Here is a 21,835-nt window from a genome sequence, read left to right as displayed (position 1 = left end):
ATAAGAGCCAATGAAATTATTATCTAAAAACTTAACTCTTGCTTTTTAATCTAGAATTCATGTGCCTGTAGCCAATTCATAATTATGCCCTACAAAACCTTTAAGGTTTAATACTTAAAATGGCATTTTCTCTAAATTTTCCCCAGTTCCATTCTAGTACCCCGAGATACACCAGCATCAGTTCCAAACAATCTTTCTCTTTTCCTACAACTCTGCTTTTTAAACGCTAGTGGGCTGTGGCCTCACTTACTGTCCTGTCGATCAGTCCTTCCGATCCACATGTATTTTATGAGTACGTACATGTGGGACCTTTTAATAGGTATGTGATCATCTGTTTATTCTTCCAAGTTTACAGGGGAGGAAGAGAACAAAAGAACATGAAAATTAAGGTCAGAATCAGTATGTAGAGTGGTTAGTGGTTAACACATCAGACCTCTTAACCGCTATCCCCTGGGTTGCCAGCTCAGCGCTACACAGTATTAGCTGAGGGATTTTGGCTAAATTCTCCAGGCTTCATTTCCTCATCTGCAGGTGTAATAACAACAGTAAGATTATTATGGAGACTAAATGGAATAAAGGCACCCAAGGGCTCATCACAGTGTCTGGTGCCTGTTGGCACTCAATGAATATTAGTCTAAAAAAATCCACTTTTAGGTTCAGTGAAAAATTTCTTGCTTTGTGACTTGAAAGAAGAAAAAGAAATGTGAAGACATGGTATTTTGAGAAACAAATGGCAGCTGCCGGACTTCCATCGAAAGCAAGAGAGAAACTGGGGCGCCTGGGTGGCTCAGTCGGTTAGGCATCCTACTTCGTCTCAAGTCATGATCTCGCAGTTCAAGAGTTTGAGCCCTGTGTTGGGCTCTGTGCTGACAGCTTGGAGCCTGGAGCCTGCTTTGGATTCTGTGTCTCCCTCTCTCTCTGCCCCTCCTCCACTCACACTCTGTATCTCTCTCTCTCTCTCTCTCAAAAAAAAAAAAATAAATAAATATTAAAAAAAATTAAAAGGAAAAAAAAGAGAAAAGTACACACTACCAGTTTTCCCATCCCAAGTCTCTCTTACCAACCACTGTAACCATTTTAATGAAACACCATTTTCCCTCATGTCCGGTTATACTACATATAACCCAGAAAAGCCAGTGTAAAATAAAATAAAGCACATCTTCAGCAAACTACTTCAATGTATAAAACATAAGTAATTTTAGAAAGGATTTTATTTACCATATTTATAGAATAAACTACAAGGCAATTTTGCTAAGACTGAAAATCACAAACTACAATTTCTCAAAAGTCAGAATTCCTTTCTGTGGTAGACCATATTACTGTCCTCAATGATTTACTATCCTGTCTTTGTAGGTGGATCACATGCCCACACTACCACAAGTGCCTCTCTGGAGCCAGAGTTCACTTCCCAAACCCATTGTCAGGCTTGGCTATGAGCTGGGTTTGGCCAGTACAACGTAAGCAGTGGTGTAGAGAAGACACCTCAGGCCTTTTCCGTCTAATGTGTTTCTATCAGTTCCTTCTTGCCCCCTCTCCCAGGAGAATGGTCTGCCCCAGCTCGGAGTTTTCCTTCTGCCTGGATCCTGAAACACAGAAGACATGAAGACACTGCCTGCCCACAGTTAACCCAGAATTTGGGCAAGAAGTAAACCTTTGTTATTGTAAGCAGATGATACTTTGGAGTTGTTAATTACTACAGCCTTAGTTGATAAAAGCCAAACAATGCACCTTTGTTCATTTTGTTTATATTTATGTATTCAATTCAAGATGTATTTATTGAGTATGTATATTAAACGTATTCTGCTTAGTGGTGGGGACACAGCTATTAATAAGCTAGATCCAACGCCTGTCCTCAGGGAGTTTATATTCAAATATTAGCATGCACCCCTTTTCCTTTTCTCTACAAAATCCAGCAACTGCAAATTTAAGCAAGAGATGATTCTTTTAGTCCGGCGTGGTCTAAGTTGGGTCCACACAAGAACTGGACCCAAGAAAGATCTGGGAGGAAATCAAGAAGACAAAGAACATCCTGATAAGGAGAATAAGTTTCTGAAGACAAATACAGGTATCCCCCGCTATCCAAAAGTAAGAACATTCTGATGAAATCTTCCGAAAGGAAGGAGGAATGGAGGAAAACAAGGAGGCAATTACTATTCATTCCTATAGGAAATTTCTTGAGTATTCCCAGACTCCAAAAATAATGCCTCTTAGGCTTTTCTGATACCTCAGGACACATGTTGCTAACGGATGCACAAAATAAATGGAGATGAAGCAGAGATGTTCACAGACACAGTTCAAAGCTTTGCAGTTGGATGCTGAGATGCTGAGTGTAGTTCTGGGGAAGGAGCCTGGCGGGCTGCTCTCTCTGCTGGGGTGCACATGTCTCTATAACGGCTTCCCATACAACAGAAGCTATACACTGCTTGTTGCTTTTCACCTTTTTTCATAAAAGCAAACCCCTCTTTGGATTTCTTTCGGCTAGTGAAAACAAGTACTGATGTAGGTCTTCCATAGAAGTGAAGTGGTAGAACGTGAACTTTTGAAAAGCAGGGCATATCTGTATTAAGTTTTCATTATGACCTTGAGTAAAACTGCTTTGTAAGACAGAGAACAGAGACAATGACCAAGGTCACCATGTTCAGGTCATCTGTTTTATCACAATTCAAAATTTAAATAGAAATACATGCAGAGCCCTGCCCAATCTTTATGGTGTCAGCTCCAAACTGGAAATATGAAAAGGTTAAGACTAAAATTAGTTCTAAAGAGTCAATGACAGGGTGTCAAGTGTGACTGGATTCAGTGGAGAGGAAAGCAATGGCCTGTATTTACCACGACTTAGGGACAAACGTAGGAAGCTATCTGGTATTCACTGGTATGGAAAAGGACCTGAGACCCTTCACTGTATTCCTAAACCATCTAATTCAACTCTTTAAAATAAGTATAATACTGCTGATAATCTAGACCCCTACTCACTACTGAGATTCTAAAGTATATTGATTTCTTGTAAATTGTTTTTATCTCTTGCTTTGGTTTTTAGATCATGCTGGTCATTTCTGAATCTGTTTCCTTCCTCCCTCCCTCCTTCCCTCCCTCCCTCCTTTCCTTCCTTCCTTCCTTCCTTCCTTCCTTCCTTCCTTCCTTCCTTCCAAAGTTAAGGCCATGCAATCCATTAGAAATCACTGTGCTATGCCAGAACATTGCACAGTCTCAGGTTTTAATAATTACAAAAGGGCAAAAAAAAAATCACTCAACTTTTCAAGAATTCTTAGGCAAGCCATCTTTCTAGCCTGAAGATTGAGTACCTTAAGTCCCTTCCACTTGGATAGCACGGATTTTTATCTGAGAATAAAAACTCTTGTGGATGAGGTATTATATAAATTCTGGGTACTATTTTGGTAATTCTAAAAAGATCACAGCCAAGTTCTGAGAGACTGAAAATGACAGACATGCAACCAGAGAGAATGTACGGAAGAAATCCGGTGGGCCACGTACCCATCAGGTCTTCCCTTATGGGGTTCCTTTTTTCTTAGGTGTAGACACTGTTTCACACGATGTGTAATGTGCTGTTGTCAAATCTACAAATGAACTGCATGTGTTTCTCTTTCTCCGCCTACGTCTGACTAAATCTAGAAGAGCGTGTGCCTTTTTTGCCTTTCCTGGAGAGGCAGATCTTGAACTCTGGATAAATCTGAACTATTTTCTATAGTTTGAGGTGTCTCTGTAAAATGAAAAAGCCTGTGTCTCTGGCTGAATTCTTGCTGAGCTTGTATTTATAGACTTCTGATCCTATGCTTTATGGATGGAGATATGCTTTTACAGGAGCTATAAAAACCCACATTCTTCAGTGCAGGAACGCATGAGGGATCTGAGAGGAAAGAGGTCCTGTTGATTCCCTTACATTCCATCTTCTGTTCTCTCAATGCCCCTGCCTTAGTTCAGGTCCTCTTTATATCCTGCCTAGACCATAGCAAAAGCCTCTCTAACTAGTCTCCCAGTCCCCCAGTACTATTCCTACTTCTTTTCTACAAACTACGCCTGGTTCCTCTTTCAGACATTATTTGAAGTTGCTCCCCCAAGTAAAACTGATGGCTATCACCTATTGCAGTGTTTCCCAAATAAGGGAGAAGTTTCCCCGGGTGGGGCGGGGGGTATGCAAGATAATTTTTAATTGGTGCATGAGCACTTTAAAACAATTACCTTTATTAAACAGATACATTAAAAATTGATTAGAAGTTTAAGTAAATAATAGAAGAGGTATGTGGACCTGGAAAAACCTAGAAGGCATTATTACTCAAATGCCTGTTGTTTGGGTAACCTACAGGATAGAGTTAAAACTCTTTAGCAGAGCAGTCAGTGAACTTGGACGGTTCATGTACCTTTTCTGTCTCAGCTATTCTTGGCTTCAGCAACCACAACTAAATTATTCACCAAAAGCCCCTCCGAACCTAAAAATGTGATGTTTTTGTGTACCTCTATGTTATATGCATATTCATTTCCTGCTGGCTGAAATGTGATTTCCTTTGGCTGAAACTTCTTGACTCAAAATTTTTCATTTGATTAATATCCATCCATCCATCCATCCATCCATCCTTTAAAGCCCATTAAAAATGTTACTTCTGCTACATGGATTTTTCTCTCAATCATGACTGAGAGTCATTCCCATGATCCCTTTTAATTTTATTGCCATGTTTTGGTTACACTAGATTGTGACATCCTTTTCTGCCAACGATGTTTATATTCATTTCATATCCTGCTATTCAACACAGTCCCTGACATCCAGCAGGTATACTAGAAGGTAGCTTTGCACTACTGTCCTGGGCTTGGGTTTTCACCTTATCACCGTGTTCATATTTATATATACTCCTTTTAGAAGAAGCCAGGATTTAGGATGAGGGGTACCTGGGTGGCTCAGTCGGTTAAGCAACCTACTCTTTTTTTTGCTAATTTATTTTTTATTTTTTGAGAGAGAGAGCAAGAGCGAGCGCACACGAGTGGGGGCAGTGCAGAGAGGGAGACACAGAATCCGAAGCAGGCTCTAGGATCAGGGCTGGCAGCACAGAGCACAATGCAGGGCTTAAACCCACAAACTGTGAGATCACGACCTGAGCCAAAGTCTGATGCTTAAGGAACTGGGCTACCCAGGCGCCCCAGGGGGAATGACTCTTGATTTTGCTCAGGTCATGATCTCATGGTTCCTGAGATCCAGCCCCGCATCAGGGTCCGAGCTTGGGATGATCTTTCCCTCTCTCTCTTTCCTCCCCTGCTCATGCACTGTTTCTCTCTTCCAAAATAAATAAATAAAACTGAATAAAAAAAGAAGAAACTAGGATTTAGGCTTAAAATATATGTGGACATAAAAGTATACTAGGTTTACATTACAGTGGAATTCTGTGACTTTAATACCAACATTACTACGTCCCTTTCTGAGAATTTCATTTTACTTAAAGCAAATTTTTTGGAAGGAGAGGATTTTTTTAAATTTATACCTAGAAAACAGTAGAAAAGTGTTCTTCTTGCAAAGTAACTTGTAATAATAACTAATATAATGTGGACTATCTCATTTAGTCCTTATAGAAATCTTAACAGAGGATTTTATTATTATCCTCATTTTATATATACATATGAAAACTGGAAATCCAAGGGGTAAAATCCAAGGATTTCAAAGATAACAGAGCTGTTAGGTGTGGTAGCTGGATATGAACTCAAAGATAAGAGTGGACAGAGATATTTTGAAGAGGACAAATAAATTTAAGAGGAGACAAAAAGTAAAAGTTCTAAACTTTAGTAGTTTCTTGCAAGTTATTTTTGAAGCACTTTTCATAAGTTTTTAAATACCAATCAAAAGTTGGTCTTTTAACAGAAATATGCCCTTGGTTTTTATATTTCTGAGATAAAGAAATATATAGGATTAGTAAAGTTATTAGAGGTATACTAACATCTACTGTCAGGCTGAGATTAAATGAATTTGTTTCATCTTTTCACCCTCTGAAGGTCATATTTAAAACCTCAAAATAGAATGAAATTCTGTAGCTGAAATTCAAAAATGTGTGATTTGTTTTATTCTACCTACCAGACGGTAAATACATTACATTTTTTTATATTCAAGGCAACATTCATTGGTTATTTAAATAAACAAACTAGAAAATGTTCTCATGAGCTTATTTATTCCTTTCATTATAAAAACACTCTAATTATAATTGCACTATACTATTCTTCCTTTGGAACATTCAGTACTGTGCTAAATCGAATAAGATCTGGGGATAAAGAAATCTGTTTGCATTTTATATGTGTTTATAAAATACGCTTGAATTTTTTCTAGGTGCCTTTAACTGTTTTAAATTTATTTTTATCTGTCCAGTTATAGAAAGATATTGAATAAGACTTAATGGGTGTCTTGGAAGAATCTATAAGGTGTATTTGTATGTTATGACTTAGGCCATTTGACAGTTTCATCCCCATGAATTTCCCCACAGACCTGATCATCTCATCCCCACACCCCTGTTATAGTTGTTTTCTGTGACACCTTCACCTCCGTAGACTCCCTTCCTATGTCCAAATGTAGGGCCTTTCTAGGTGTAAATGTTTGGTTCTCCATCTTGTCCACATTTCTCTATCTTACGATCACATTCATTGTCACGCATCCTGTGGTCATTTGGAGAGACATTTCCAAATGTGATTCTTTTGCCCATTCATGTACTTGCCAAAGTAGTGTGCCTTACACCACCCCTCAGGGATGAGCACCTCTTCCCCTGGAGGCAGAATGGAACCTTGAATGAGGGGTTATGAAGGAAGGTGAGTCCTGGATATGGTGGGATGCCACTGGACGGTGCCTGTCCCAACTATGTGCTTGACCCTTCTTGGCTTGGTAAAGACTTAGTGGAGGAACTAATATCTAGAAAAGGGAAGGGCATTCCAGGCAGAGAGCACAGCATGGGAACATGTACTGACATGGAATTAAAGCTGAGCCTGGAAGCTACAAGTAGAGTCCCTGGCCCTGGCCTGTAAGATGCAGGGGGAGGGGGCTGAGATGAAACTGTGAAGTCAGGTAAGGATTACACCCAGTGGGCCTCCCATGTCTAGCAAAGGAAGGCTTCGGATAGTGGAATGTTTGCCTGGTATAAAGATCATGCTTGCAGCAAAGTAGGGAGTAAACACAAAGAGAATCTAGGTCTAATTTATTGTCTTTCCACATATAACTAGCGCAGATACGTACACACAGTAGGCATTCAATAGTTATTTGCTGAATGAATGGTCCTAAACCAAGCTCAAGATCATTTCAGAATGAGGCATTTTTAGCAAATGCAGACAATCCTCAGATTATGAACTGACTGCATTCTAGAAGTTAATTTGCAAGTCAGTCGTTTGGCACCAAGTTTTCTGTATAAGTACTGAAACATGTTCATTATGGTCCTGAGCTGCTTTTTAGGCTGTGTACTTTTTAGGCTAGGCACTGTTCTGGGAAAAGGAATTCCAAATGAAATTCTGACTGTAGCTCTTTCTACCATGGCATTTGAAGGGCTGGGTAACTTAATCTAGTGAATAAACTAGTTATACTTCCTTACCTCCTGAAGAAAATGCAGTCCCTGTACAAATGATGAATGAACACACACGTAGACACAAACAGATAGACACAAACACCAAGCATACACTAAAACACAACTTAGAATAACCAGTATCCTCATTTTCTGAATTTAGTCAGCTCCAGCAGAGTGAAAGGCCCCAGACCTGGGCCCCAACAAATCCCAATCAACTGCATGTCGGGCAGTGCTCAGAGCCTTACACCACTTGCCACAGCACTTGGATTCCTTAAAACAACGAAATCTAGGAGCTGGGCCACACACCAGATGCTTAGGTTATGCATAGATGAACAAGAAATAGTCTTCATCCTGGAGAGAAGGCACGTGTTCACATGGGAGACAGAAGCATTGACAGTTATACCTCAGTGGTCAGGGCGACAATGGAGGAAGGGTCTTGTTAACCCTTCCCGGAGGTATCAAAGAAGGCCTCCCAGAGAAGGGGATGTTTGAGGTGAATCTGAAGGCTAAGTGGGTGTTTCCCTGATGGTTGAGAAAGTAAGGGCTTTGCAGAAGTTACATTATACATAGTCAAAGCTGGGATGCTTTTGAGGAACTGCAAACAGTTCAGCGGGTCTGTAGCCCTGGAAGGAACTGTCATGGGGAAAGAGGGCAGGAGTCAGATTAGGAAAACAGTCTTATCACTGAGGAAAGAACAGTGTTATGGATGGCACGGAGTCCCACGGAATACTGACACTTCAGTGAAAGGCAGAAACAGCCAAGTACTTGTTGAATCACACTGAAGCTAAAATTCTTGCTTCAAAAATGTCTTGCTTGAAAAAAAGTCTGGCTTCGACATCGCTGTTCAAAAGATTCATGGTATCTTGACCCAACAACCACAGGGATAACTAAGAAATTTCTCATGACCACAAATGCTAACTCAGAAGTAAAATCATCAGGCACTCTTAAATATTCAAAAAGATCTAGTCATAAATATAAATTCCCGCAAACCCCCTGACCAGGTCTCTACATAAATAAACTGGAAAAGTCAGGGCATAGTTTTGTAGATAAAGGAGTTATTGGCACTCTGTTGTTTTGCCTTCCATCTGCTTTTAAACCATGATGAAAGCAAATTAACCTATTACCTGTTTAACAGAAGCGAAAGCATTTGTTCAGAAAGCAGCATGTATTTCAGGAATAGACAGCAATGAATAGTTGTAAAGGGAAGGTAAATACTCTAATCTTGTTTCAAAACCTTTTTTTACAAACTACAACTGCGTCTAAAAAAACTGAAGTGGATATATATACATATCATATATATATATATATATATATATGATGTGTTCCACTTTGTAATGCATGGAGACCTATTCTGATCTTCGAAATACTGAGCTGCAGGACATGGCCAGAGACTGTCTGAGTCTGCCCTCTATTCACACTCGATATCAATATGTATTGCTCTCTTACACTAAAAATTCAAAAGGAGAATTGCAGTAAAACTACAGACATGATCAAAAGCAGCAGCACAGATCATTTTACTTCCAAACTTAAGTATTAACTGTAACAGAACTCTTGGTCAGTAATGAAATAAAAGAATGCCATAATAATTTTGACGGTGGAAATCATATCTGTTATATTCAACAGAAAATTAGCTGCCTCTTTCAGAAGCTCTTAAAACTCCTCAACTAGACAAGTATTTAAATCACTTACATAGTATTTAATTTAGCTCCTCTTCCCACTAATCTCATTTGATGGAACTCTCTAGTCATTGGGTAGGCACTGGATTCTCAACGTTTGTGGGATTCAAAGGGTACAATGTCAGGAAGATGAAAGTGAACTATTATTACATTCATCAGTGCTGATAAATGAAATGAGAATACACTAGAATATTGTTAGTCTATTTATTACTTGTAATCTAGGGGGAAAAAACCTTTTGGAGATAGTGTGACGGATACTGACAATATATACGAATGTCATTTACAAATACAGAATATCAGTTGGTAGATCAGTTTTTGGCCCACCAAAGCAATTAAATCTGTTCTGTTGCTGAAGCCACATTCGCTTTAACTCAAAGGTAAGCTTGAAAAAATCAAGTGTGTTTTAACGAACTAGAAAGCTGTATTCTAAGCAATGTGTGGTCTATGTATGGCTGACAATTAGCATAAAATAAACATCCTTATAAAGAAAGTGAACCGTCTGTGCACCTCATTAATGAAGTCCCCGATGTCCCCAGGGTGCGGGGCTGCAGATCGGACTGGGTACTGGGGCTCGGCATGGATGGGTCTCTCGTCCAGTCGTCGGATTCCTACAGGCTTAATGGCATCAGGTTCCACGGTATCAGGCTGCTGCAGCTGGCTCAAGTCGTAATCCTGCAAAAGACAAAATCAAAAACCCATGGTAGATGGGCATAAAGATGGAAAATTACAACCTTTGTTTTTAAACACATACCCAGAATGCATAGAAATGAGTGAAATTTAACATAATGGAAAAGTTGCCACCATGAGTTTTTCATGTTATGATTAAATATTTCTTTCACACAGCTCTTTCTTCTGTGCTTTTCATTTCTGCAGTCTGTGCTCCATCTGCTTTCCTATGCTTCTCATCAGTTTCCAATGGAAAACAGCAGTGAGACGAGGCTCCACTATAAAACGAGGAAAAACTGTCTAGAAGATAGAGTTGTACCATAGAAGCAAAGGTACGAACTTAAGGTGGGTGGGGCTCGGGGCTCAGGGCATCCTAACTTACAGCACCTTAGCATGTTAGGTATCTCAAGTTGAAGGAATTCAAAAGCCCAACAGCAAGAGTTGCAAGGTCACTCTAACTCCCCTCATCTTGCCCTTCTTCCTTGAAACAGGTCATAAAACTCCCATGTGAATGGTCCCCTTCCTGTACCAGGAGGAGGGAAGGCATTCTTATCATCAGAGACAGAGAATTTGGGGATAAGGAATCTGTACAAACAAACCTTGTTAAACTAACCTTAATCTCCCTAGTTACTTCTTCACCATTTACTAGCCCTAGCCCAAACCCTCAGTCTCCTCAATCCTTAGAAATTTATTGTTTCTTTGTCTCAAAGTATAAAAGGTTCCCACTCTGGACACTTCTTTTGGTCTTCACGCTTTGGGAAGCTCCCATGTACATGTAACAGTTTAATAGAATGTGTATGCTTTTCTCCTGTTAATCTTTTTTAGTTTCATTTTCAGACCAAATCGGGGATGGGGATGAAGACTTTTTCCTCTCCTACAATATCTTCAATATTAATTGGGCAAATACCTGGTAGTTTTCAAACCCCTAAATTCTGATGATATAAAATTCTCCAATTTAATGTTGACATTTACAGAGACGGCAGACTTTCTGGGGCTCTTCATAGTTTAGGCTTCATCTTTTGGTCTAAAACCAGCTTAGCACCATTTGTAGTATCTCTATAGTGGTTTTGATTTATTCAACACTTGGATACTTACCAGGTACCGGCATTGTTGTAGATACTTTACATGTGCTTGCTCATTTAATGCTCTGATCAGTACTATTTGATGTTAAGTTTTATTATCCCCATTTAAGAGTTGAGATATTGAGTCTCGAACAACCCAAGTAACTAGTCCATGGTCCCAGATCTACTAAGACTCAGAGACAGGTTCTGACTCCAAGCATGTTAGACTTACTTCAAAGTGTAGCTCTTTGACAGTCTTGTAGGACAGTGAGTCAAGTCCAAGCTACAAGGCCAGAGTTAAATAGTGACAAACTAGACAGATAAGTGTGGCAGGCAGGAACGTGAGGAATGATGAAAATAACAAAGCAGACCAAGGGAAGGAAGGTCACTGGCATTCATGTCTGCTATGTGAGTGCCCAGGCACTCACTATACCAGCCTCTTGAGAATGTGTTCTCACAGATACTTTCTAACAAACCTGTGGAGCATGTTTCATTATCATCTTTTTAGGTGGAGAAACAGATTCAGAGAGCTTGAGGTCACACATCTAGTCTGGCGATTAGGATGGGAATCAAAACCAGGCGTGTTCGACTTCACACTGTCAATCCACAAAGTAACTGTCTGCTCCTTGAGGCAGTCCCATTCTGACCACCCTCTCCTAAAAATCTCCTTACCGAGAGATTCAGCTACCCTAACCGATAAAAGCCCCTCCTCTCAGGAGTCTGCAGGGGGCTGCGGGGGGTGAAGCAGGTACACATGGCAAGACAAGCCACCGTGGGATGTTAACTTGGTAAACTGCAAAGTATAAAATGCTCGGAGGAGAAAACTCGCATTAGATTTGAACCCTGAGCAGTCCATGCACTAGGGAGAAAGGACCTTTCTGGGATTACTAACAGCATGAGCAAAGGCATGGGGATGCTGTTTTCTCTTGTCAGGATAGAATACCTCAGATTATCTATACAAAACTTCAGTGAAAACATCTCGATTATGCACAAATGTGCTCCACTTTAAATTTTATAGAATTTATGAGTGATTTATAGACTATCTTGAAGACGTACAATGACAAAACAGATGCAAAGGCCTTTGAAATGCTAAAATGTCATACAAAATAAAAACAGGGATTTATTTAGAGACTTCTGAATGCTTACACACCAAGAAGCATGTTTTTCTGCATGACGTTTAACTGCAGAACTACCAAGCATAAGAGAGCGACAATTCTCGAAGCTTTATATACAAAGGGAAAAACAGGGGCACTTGGGTGGCTCAACTGGTTAAGCCACTGATTTTGGCTCAGGTCATGATCTCACGGTTCATGAGATTGAGGCCTGTGTCAAGCCCTGCCGTCAGCACAGAACTTACTTGGGATTCTCTCTCTCTCTCTCTCTCTCTCTGCCCTTCCCCCACTTGCACACGCTCTTTCTCAAGATAAATAAATAAACTTAAAAAAAATAGATTGTAAGCATAATGATCACAGTTAAATATTTTTACACTGAGGGTGTAAAATACTTTATGAGAAGTATGAATTACATGAAATTAAGTAATTGAATCTTATGGGTAAGGACTGTCTTCTACCTGGTGACAAACTCCTTGGTACTCCTCAGTATTTTATAGGACAGTTTTGTACAAGAATATGGAGGAATTTCCTTGGCATAACTGGAGACAAAACGGACATGTTGGCTTTGCTCATGCTACTTCTTACCTGGAAAGAACCTGTGCTCCCTGATTTCTTTCTTTCTTTTTTTTTTTAATTTTTTTTTAACGTTTATTTATTTTTGAGACAGAGAGAGACAGAGCATGAACGGGGGAGGGTCAGAGAGAGAGGGAGACACAGAATCTGAAACAGGCTCCAGGCTCTGAGTGGTCAGCACAGAGCCCGACGCAGGGCTTGAACTCACAGACAGCAAGATCGTGACCTGAGCCGAAGTCGGACGCTTAACCGACTGAGCCACCCAGGCGCCCCGTGTGCTCCCTGATTTCTTATACAGCTTCCACTATACCCAAATGTTACAAAGATGACTGCATTTTGACAGGCCAGCAGTGTTGTAAAATTTTTTCTAATAAATTGCCAACATTTAGACATAGGAATAGTTCACCTGAAAATGGAACGATCTGGCAAAACAGAGGTTAAATTCTGATGTCATTTGTTAAAGCTGATTGCAGCTGTCTCCTCTGGACAAGGACAGCATCTCTGCCTGGACTGCTTCCTTTATTAGGGATACATATAACAGCATATTGATTGACAAGTTTTTATCTTTCTTTTGATAGCTTTTTTCTACCATCTTAAGAACCTGAGAGCAGGAACAGTCTTAAAAGGTCTGTGGTCCTGTTCGGTCCATCTCACCATCAAAATGGCAAACCCATAGGAAATGCTCATTAAAAAATGTGTTGAGTGGGGCGCCTGGGTGGTTCAGTCGGTTAAGCGGCCGACTTCGGCTCAGGTCATGATCTCACGGTTCATGGCTTCGAGCCCCGCATCGGGCTCTGTGCTGACAGCTCAGAGCCTGGAGCCTGTTTCAGATTCTGTGTCTCCCTCTCTCTGACCCTCCCCCGTTCATGCTCTGTCTCTCTCTGTCTCAAAAATAAATAAACGTTAAAAAAAATGTGTTGAATAAGGTCTCAGTGATGATATTCATGCCAGATGTTCAAAGGAGCAACTGATTCAAGAAACGTGCCTTGGATCACATCACACTCCATGGCAGTAATTCACAATGGGGAGGGAGGGAAAGACCCCCATCCCATCAATGAGATTCACTGCCCTGATGAGTCCTCTGTAATGATGGAAACGTGTCATGTTCCTCAGCTATGCTGCTTTCGAAAAAAGGCAGGAAACCACTGATTTACAGGAAGCTAGAAACTGGGTTAAAACGTGTGGCTTAACGTTTCTCTGAGATGGCTTCCCCTGTCTATTACAAATATGGGATATATAAAAAAACCTGATAATAGTAGGAAGTAGGCAGAAGTGTCTTCAGGTCACAGGGACGGGTTTTTCTGTCCACATCCATCTGTGTTATATGGCAGAGGTCCTGATCTGAGCGTCCAATTTTAAGCCTTTTGATAAGGGGTCACTCTATGCAAACCTCCTAAATTACACATCTTTACAATCCCATAATACTTTACTTAAACACACAAATTACAACATGTAGGATGAGAATTATAAAGAGAATTACAGAGACTGAAAACATGCTCAAGGTCATTGGGTTCATGGTCTTACTTCTGAAGATTATAAAGAAACAATCCAGGAAGAAATCTTTATTTGGTTCCTAAAGCTCTCTAGAGAAAAAGCAGATCTGAAAATTCTCTTACAATTGTCAACCTTTATTTGCAATGTTAACTTCCTAAAGAAATTTAATTTTCAAACGAAAGCCAAGGAAAATCTTGTTTTAACTAATATTTGGAACACGTGTTATTTGGGCAACAACCATTTGTGGTAGGCATGGAATTAACGGTTTTTAGAATATTAACATCGCAAGCAACAAAATATTTTTTTCCTCATCTATGATTTAAAATGTTATAAGGGTGATACAATTATGGGAGAGTTAGTAAAAAGCTAGCTAGCAGCTAACACCCTGCTTTTGGCTTTTCTTGTTAAAATTCCACTGACTTGCAACGATTTATAATTGGTTCAGTAAAGACACCACGAATCCACCCAAAGGCATTTGGTTATGTTTAAATAAATTAAAATTCTGTCTCGGTATAGATAGAAATTCTGGTACCTAGGTAAAATTTCAAAAAGCTAAAAAAAAAAAGAATCTAGAAAGCTACCTTGCTGGAAAAAATCTGTAGACTCGTGTAATTAAATCTGTTTTAGAGAGTGATGAAAATATTCATTTACTGTTTTGCAAGTATTTAAGGAGAACCTACTGGGTGCCAGATGCCATTTTCAGCTCTGAGTATGTATGAAAGAAGGAAACCAGCCTTCCTCTGGTGCGCCTCACTGTCAGGAATGACATGAGGTGCTTTCTCAGTGGAACCTCATATACTCCAATCACAAATCCTTCCAAGTGGGTGTTGTTCCGTCCCACTGATCACCACAGGTCAGAGAGGTTAATCATTTGCCCAAGGTCACGGATGTTAAGCAGTGTGGAAGGATAAAAACAGAGACCACCAGAGCAAGCAAGATTAAAACAAAAAAGCTGCATCTTGTTGCCAAGGGGCCAGTGAAGAAAATGTACAGAATAGTTTGCTGAGGGGTAAAACATGAGGGGTTTTATGTGCTAGACGAGCTCAGGGTGGTTCTGCTAACTAGGCGCTGGGATCTAGCACTCTGGTCTGTGCACAGTTGGTTAAAACGTGCCTCACCAACTTTTAGAACTAGGATTCTTCATTTCCGTCCAACAGATGGGCCTGTGTAGGAGAAGGGGAGCCGGAAGGGAGGCACTGAAAGTTCCTGGTCCTGTATTAGCCTCTGCTGGGGACAACGTTGGAGGACCACAACAGTCGCTTCCCTATCTCCCAGGCAAGGGCTGGTACAAGTGGGAAGCTTCCCTTTTATAGCAGCAAAGGCAAGTAACTTAAAAAATTCCCATATAGATAAGGTAAACATTTTTAATGTTTCAAGACTGAGTGACTGCTAGAAATAAAACTACTAACATGAAAGTAAGTGGACAAAATTCTGAAGGAAAAAAAGAGTTATCTGGAAAAAAGCTGACTGTGGCACAGGCAAGGAATTTGAGACAGACCCAAAAAGGAATGGAAGGTGGAAGAGAAGAACTTTATTATCTCACCCCTATAGCTCCTGGCATTAAAATAACTGAATAAAATAGTGATAAGGTGTCAACACATTACCATACAACTGCTGACAAGTAAGTCAAATACCCTTGCAAGCTTTATGTAAATTACATTAAGACCTGATTTTCTTCCCCTGCGAGATACAGTTATGGTGGTGACTATCTACGCAGGTGAAACGAGGCGGAAAACTAAGTAGAGTCTGGGGATTATTAAAGCCCCCCTCCCTAAAACAAAAGACTTGCTAAAAGCTTTTCTGATTGGAATCATGAACCTAATAGAGATAAAATAACTTGGGGACAGATGAAGGACCTCTATTTTCTGCTTTCATATGCATTGTAATCTCACCAGAAAGCCAGTTTCCACTTCCCACAAGGGATGTAGCCGAGTCCCCATTAAGAGGGAAACGAATGCATCCACGGTTTCTACCTCCGTCGTTTACTGTTCATGCTGCCCTGTCACAGCTTCTTTCAAAACTGTTGTCTTCAGAATTTTGAATGAGCCGGTTTCACTCTTTGGCGCAAAATTATGGTTCTGTTGCAGACACTGGCATTGTGGAAATTTTATCACAACTCACTTCCAATTGTAAAATGAGGGAGTATCCTTTTGGGAAAAGGTTGCAAATATAGTTCCACTGGGTTTGATTTAACAAATACATTCTGGAGAGTCTGTTGGGTCACAGATGCAGTTATTCATAGAGCTTTTTGTCTACTGTCTTTTAAAAGAATCCATTCAAAAATGATGACACTTAATAGAATACCTATATAAACAATTATATAAATATGGAAGGTGAAAGTGTAAGCTTCTGGAGGAAGTGAGCATGTGACCATGCAGGGCCTGTAGGATTGAGCAGAGTAATCAGGCTTCAGAAAGATGTTTCTCCTCACATCTGAAATTCGTTTTTTATACTAATGTTTGTCATTACCCACCCTTTCCACACAATGCAGGTACAGCCCTATAAAGATGAAAGCACTTAAAAAAAATTTTTTTTAATGTTTATTTATTTTTGAGAGGGGGGAGGGGCAGAGAAAGAGGGAGACAAAGAATCTGAAGCAGGCTATAGGCTCTGCGCTGTCTGTACAGAGCCCTATAAGGGGCCTGAACTCACGAACCACGAGATCATGACTTGAGCCAAAGTCGGACGTTTAACCGACTGAGCCACCCAGGCGCCCCAGATGAATGCACTTCTTAACCTGTTCAAGGACATCTGCCTGGGAGACATAGACAGTACTTTCTAAATGTATCTTCAGGCCATATTCCCACCCCAAGCTCCAACGTCTTCTTACGAAAAATACAAATGCCACCATTCAGACAAAATCAAAGTCATTCTGTGTTAGCCTGACCTAGTATTCTATCTTAGAGGAAACCTAAAAATAGGTAATAAAGAAATAACAATATTTGGTCGGGAATATGGCAACAGAGCATCAAAAATCCTTCACTGCTTTAAGTCACATTGTTTTGGAATCTCCTAGAGACATAATCATTAAGACAATGTACATATAAAGGGAACATAGTATGGTGACTGAAAAACATAGATTCTGAAATCAAAATGCCTTGATTCAAATCCTGAATTCACTGTATCTAACTGTGTGACCTTAGGCAGCTTTCATAAATTTCCCATGCTGACCTTCAGAGTATTCAAACTTTGGACAAAACACTAATAAGGGCTCCCTATTTCCTAACCACTAAAGGGGTTGGCAACGCTTTTTTTGTAAGGGCCAGAGAGTAAAAATTTAGGATTTGGGGGCTGTATAGTCTCTGTTATACTGTTTCCACCCTGCTGCTGCTACAGTGTAAAAGTAGCCACAGATAACGCATAAACAATGGACACAGTGCATGGTTTGGGTTCTAATACAACTTTATTTATAAAAACAAGAAGTCAGTGGATTTGGCCAGCTGGCACAACTTTGGCAAATACCATTTAGTATCTTAGCGTTGTTTCCCTGGCATAGCATGAACACACAGTTGGCATTCAATATCTTTATCACTGTTATTACTGGGATACTGATAATTTTCTATTCCAATAAAATTAAATGTATTAAATTTATGATCAGTCAGGAAGAATGAATATTAAAGTGAATTACATAAATATTTTGTTCATTCCCACAAAGTGACAGGAATAGCAAATAAAAAGCTCATGTGCCAATCATGTGCACATTAAAAATACTTAATGCCCAGTCAGGAATGAATGGGCCTGACCAGTTCAGAATATGCCGCCTGTAGCCTACCAACACGTGTCACCTGTCGGTGTTTTGAAGATAGCTTGCACGAAGGGAATGACAATGTACTCATCCAAGCCCTGGTGAAAGTTTCCTCTTAGGAAATCAACATCAGTCTTTGAATAACTAACTTATACTAGTATTTGCAGGTGGGTCTAAATGGACGAATAACTTGGGAACATAACAGAGTGTGCTTTAGCCAACAATAAAAATGTTGAAAGCGGCCTCCACTGTTACGTCCAGATTCAGCCATCTGTCATTTTGCTTATACAGCAGAAAGATTTTGTAAAACAGTTATTTCAAAGAATCAAATACACCAGCGTTAAATTATATAATGTCATTCTCTGCTTGGGTCGGAGGGTCTGGCTTGGCTGCTCTTAACTGGGGCACGTTCCTGAGATTGGCAGGAAGTCCATGGAGACCACTGGCTCAAGCAAAGATCCCTTGACTCAGAGAAGTGGCTCCTTTGGTCTCAAGGGGCTTTCTCACACCTGTACTCCAACCTGCTATTAAGGCAGCCAGCCTGGATTTAAAATTTTAGCTCCTGTCACACAGCTTATATACATGGATTTTTTTTTTTTTTTGTAATAACTTGGCTGCTCAGAATTCTCTGGATTCTACCTTTCTTAATGCTAAAATGTGCTCAATACTGCAAGCCATGCTTAATCAATTAATTGAGTCTTACTCTCTGTCTTTTCTAAAGCCAGATTACCAGTGGTCTTCTGATAGGCTGTGGCTAAGCACCCAGCCTCACTGGTCCTACCAGTAACACCTGCCTGCTACAAATCAGCACCACTAAATACAACATCTATCACACCGCCACCAGCAAATGCATTAGGAGTTTGGTCTCTCAAGCCATGTGGACCTGGGTTTGAACAGGTCTGCTACACAGAGCTGCTGGGAGGATTGTAAGAGAAATGCAAACAAACTAAGGGCACAGCACAGAGCCTGACACAAAAGTCTGCATATGTAATGAGTGCTAGCATTTATGAATGTTATTATCCTTTCCTGAAGACATCAGATTTCAAATAACGAAAGTGAAGTCGTCATCAGTGTACCGCTTCAATTAACTGTGTAGATAGACTTGTAAACTAAGAGGTTCAGGGGCCCCTGGGTGGCTCAGTCAGTCAAACGTCTGACTTCGGCCCAGGTCATGGTCTCATGGTTCGTGGGTTCAAGCCCCACATCGGGCTCTGTGCTGACAGGTCAGAGCCTGGAGTCTGCTTTGGATTCTGGGTCTTCTCTCTCTGCCCCTCCTCCGCTCAAACTATGTCTCTCTCTCTCTCTCTTTCCCCTCAAAATAAATAAGCATCAAAAAAAAATTAAAAAAAAAAAGAAAAAAAAACTAAGAGGTTCAGGAAGAAGGCCCAATGCACATACATTCTGTGAGCACACGTCCGGTGTGAAATGTCCTAGGTACAGGAAAAACAACAAATAGGACAAATCTCTGCCCTCACAGAGCTTAGGATCGGGGGCAGGACTAGACGCAACAGTTCAAAACAAAGTAGACATGGGATGCTGCAGGTCACAGAGCAGAGACACTTGATGCAGCTTGGGATTCCAAGGGAAGATGTTTTGAGATGAGTCTTGGTGGCTAAAGAGAGTTGGGCAGGTGAAGACCACAGACTAATGCCATGGAAGTGTGAAGTCACATGTCATAGGTATAGAGGTACAGGTAGTTCAATCCTACTGCAGTTTAACATGCAATATGAGGAGAAACTAAGTCAGCAACCCTCAGAGTCCCCATTCCTCAAAGCCAAGTCCTGGGTCACAGGAACTGTGGGAGCTTACCTCACCTCAGGCACCTGAGCTCCACTGAAAGTGGTGTCAAAGAGATTCTGAGGATCTCAGTTACAGAAATCCTGACATTAATCCCCAGAAATCACATAAGAAATCAATTTCATTAAAAAAAAAGCCGATGGTAACTCATACAGCAATTACATCTGGATCCTTTGGGTTTTGAAATCCTGGGCCACTAAAAAGAGCTCCTATCAGGACTAGGAGCATGAAATTGCATGCGATACCTTACCCTGAAGTTACACGTGATCCCTTACACACGCAAGTGCTGGTCCCTGATCAAGAAGACGTTAGTATCTCCCTGGGATATACGAGGAGCATTCACCAGGTAAGGTAAAGTTGCCCTCCCTGGTTTTTAAGAGCCTTACCTACAGTGTCTCACTTTCATGAGCTGCTGCACCTCTTGTGTGTCCCCTGTGTCCAGGGACCCACTTCCTTCCAACCTATCTGGATGGGTCACAAAACAATGCGTGTGAGCTAGCAATCTAGTGTGGGTGGGTCTTATGAGAAAACTGTTCTCAGTCTCAGAAGAGATTCTGTACGCTCAAATACCTAATAGGGTGGGGCAGAGACTCCCAGCTGGTCACAGAACCCATTACTTCTACTTACTAGGCACACAGCCAACAGATACTTCCTAGGGAATGGGGAGTGGAAGTGATGTGTGCCAGGCATAGCCCATAAAAGTCTCCACAAATCATCCTCCCTGCCCTTGGGTCATTCAGGGATTGCAGGTACGGCTGGGTGACCCTGAAAGCAACATGTGGACAGTCGGAGAGTCTCTGATCCTCTGGGTCCCTTATGACTGTGTGGAGTGGGATGGACCTTCCCTCCCTACCCCCAACTCCTATGACCTAACCCCAATTACCACTAAGTAAGTGAGAAATACATTTCACCACGCTTAGATCACTGAAATTTTAGTTTGTTATAGCAGCTAGCCTATTTTAACTAATTCATCTGGTTAAATATATTTGTGGCCAATCCACTTTCTTTTCCTTAAAAAAAAATAGTATAACAGAAAATTGTCGCATGGTTTCAGAACACTATGATACCTCCTCCTTGTAGAAATCTGCTTTTTGTTAATCCAAAGCCTAATAATTGTTATGTAATTTAATCAGAGTCAACAAAAATAGATTTCTATAAAGGATTGGCTTATAACATAAGTCAATAAAGCTGGTCTGGAATGAGAATGAGAAAAGAAAAACAATGATAGAACATGCTTGCCCTGCTTAAAGAGAGAATCTTCTACTTGGTTTCCAGTAACTGTTGTCAAGGCAGAATGCAAGTCATGTTTCTAGATCTTTCAATTTTTTCGAGAGGATTGTGAGATCCAAAATTTATGTGATTAAAAAAAAATTTTATACCCTGCAAGCTGAATAAAACACAGCTATGGACATCTTATGAACGCATGCCCGTCCCTCCCCACGCAGTCTATGAAGTGTGACTTTTTTGTATGTTTATTTATTTATTTTGAGATAGAGAGAGAGCACGTGCATGCGACTGGGAGAGGGGTAGAGAGAGACAGAGGAAGAGAGACAATCCCAAGCGGATTCACCACTGTCAGTGCAGAGCTTGATGTGGGGCTCAAACTCACAAACCGTGAGATCATGACCTGAGCTGAAATCAAGAGTCGGACACTTAACTGACTGAGCCACTCTGACACTGCTGAAGTGTGATTCTTAAATGACACAGAATCCAGCTTTCAGAAACGTCCCTCAAATCATCAGGGCTCATCAGGTACTTTCTCTGAGAGCTCAGAACCATCTCTGATGCAAAAGAAAAACTCTAGTTTTAGAGCAATATGCTAAAATTTAAGAAACCAAATTTGGGAATTCAGAAGAAGTCCTCACAGGTCTGAGATGTGAAAAAGCTCCTGAGCTCAAGAGGTGCTGGGTCTTGTGTGAAGAAAGTGAGAGACAAAATTCTAGCCGACTGGAGTGTTAACACTCAGCAGCAGTGGTGTGGGAAGACGGACCAGGTATGCAGGGGATGGTAAGGGCCAAGAGTCCAAGAGTGATCACAAGAAAACCAATGTGGAACCTTTAGGTGGCCACTCTCACTTTCTGTAATGACCATCTCTGACCAGTGTCAGCTTTAATCTCAGCTGAGTTTGCAAGCCCTGCTCCCCTAATGCTGCCCTTGAGTCAGCAGCCATGGTCCA

At 40.7% G+C, this 21,835-nt stretch overlaps 1 protein-coding gene across 2 annotated transcripts in view; it reads right to left on the bottom strand.

Annotated features, from left to right (window-relative positions):
* CDH2 (cadherin 2) overlaps positions 1-21,835 on the bottom strand; it is a 215,983-nt gene that overhangs the window by 2,440 nt on the left and 191,708 nt on the right. For both annotated transcript variants that reach the window (XM_058692444.1, XM_058692445.1), the window contains exon 15: positions 9,719-9,883. In XM_058692444.1, the coding sequence (XP_058548427.1) occupies positions 9,719-9,883 (165 nt within the window). The remainder of the gene's footprint in view (positions 1-9,718; positions 9,884-21,835) is intronic.

The sequence above is a fragment of the Neofelis nebulosa genome, chromosome 11 (assembly GCF_028018385.1).
Source record: "Neofelis nebulosa isolate mNeoNeb1 chromosome 11, mNeoNeb1.pri, whole genome shotgun sequence".
NCBI lineage: Eukaryota > Metazoa > Chordata > Mammalia > Carnivora > Felidae > Neofelis > Neofelis nebulosa.
This window is presented reverse-complemented; position numbering and strand designations above follow the sequence as displayed.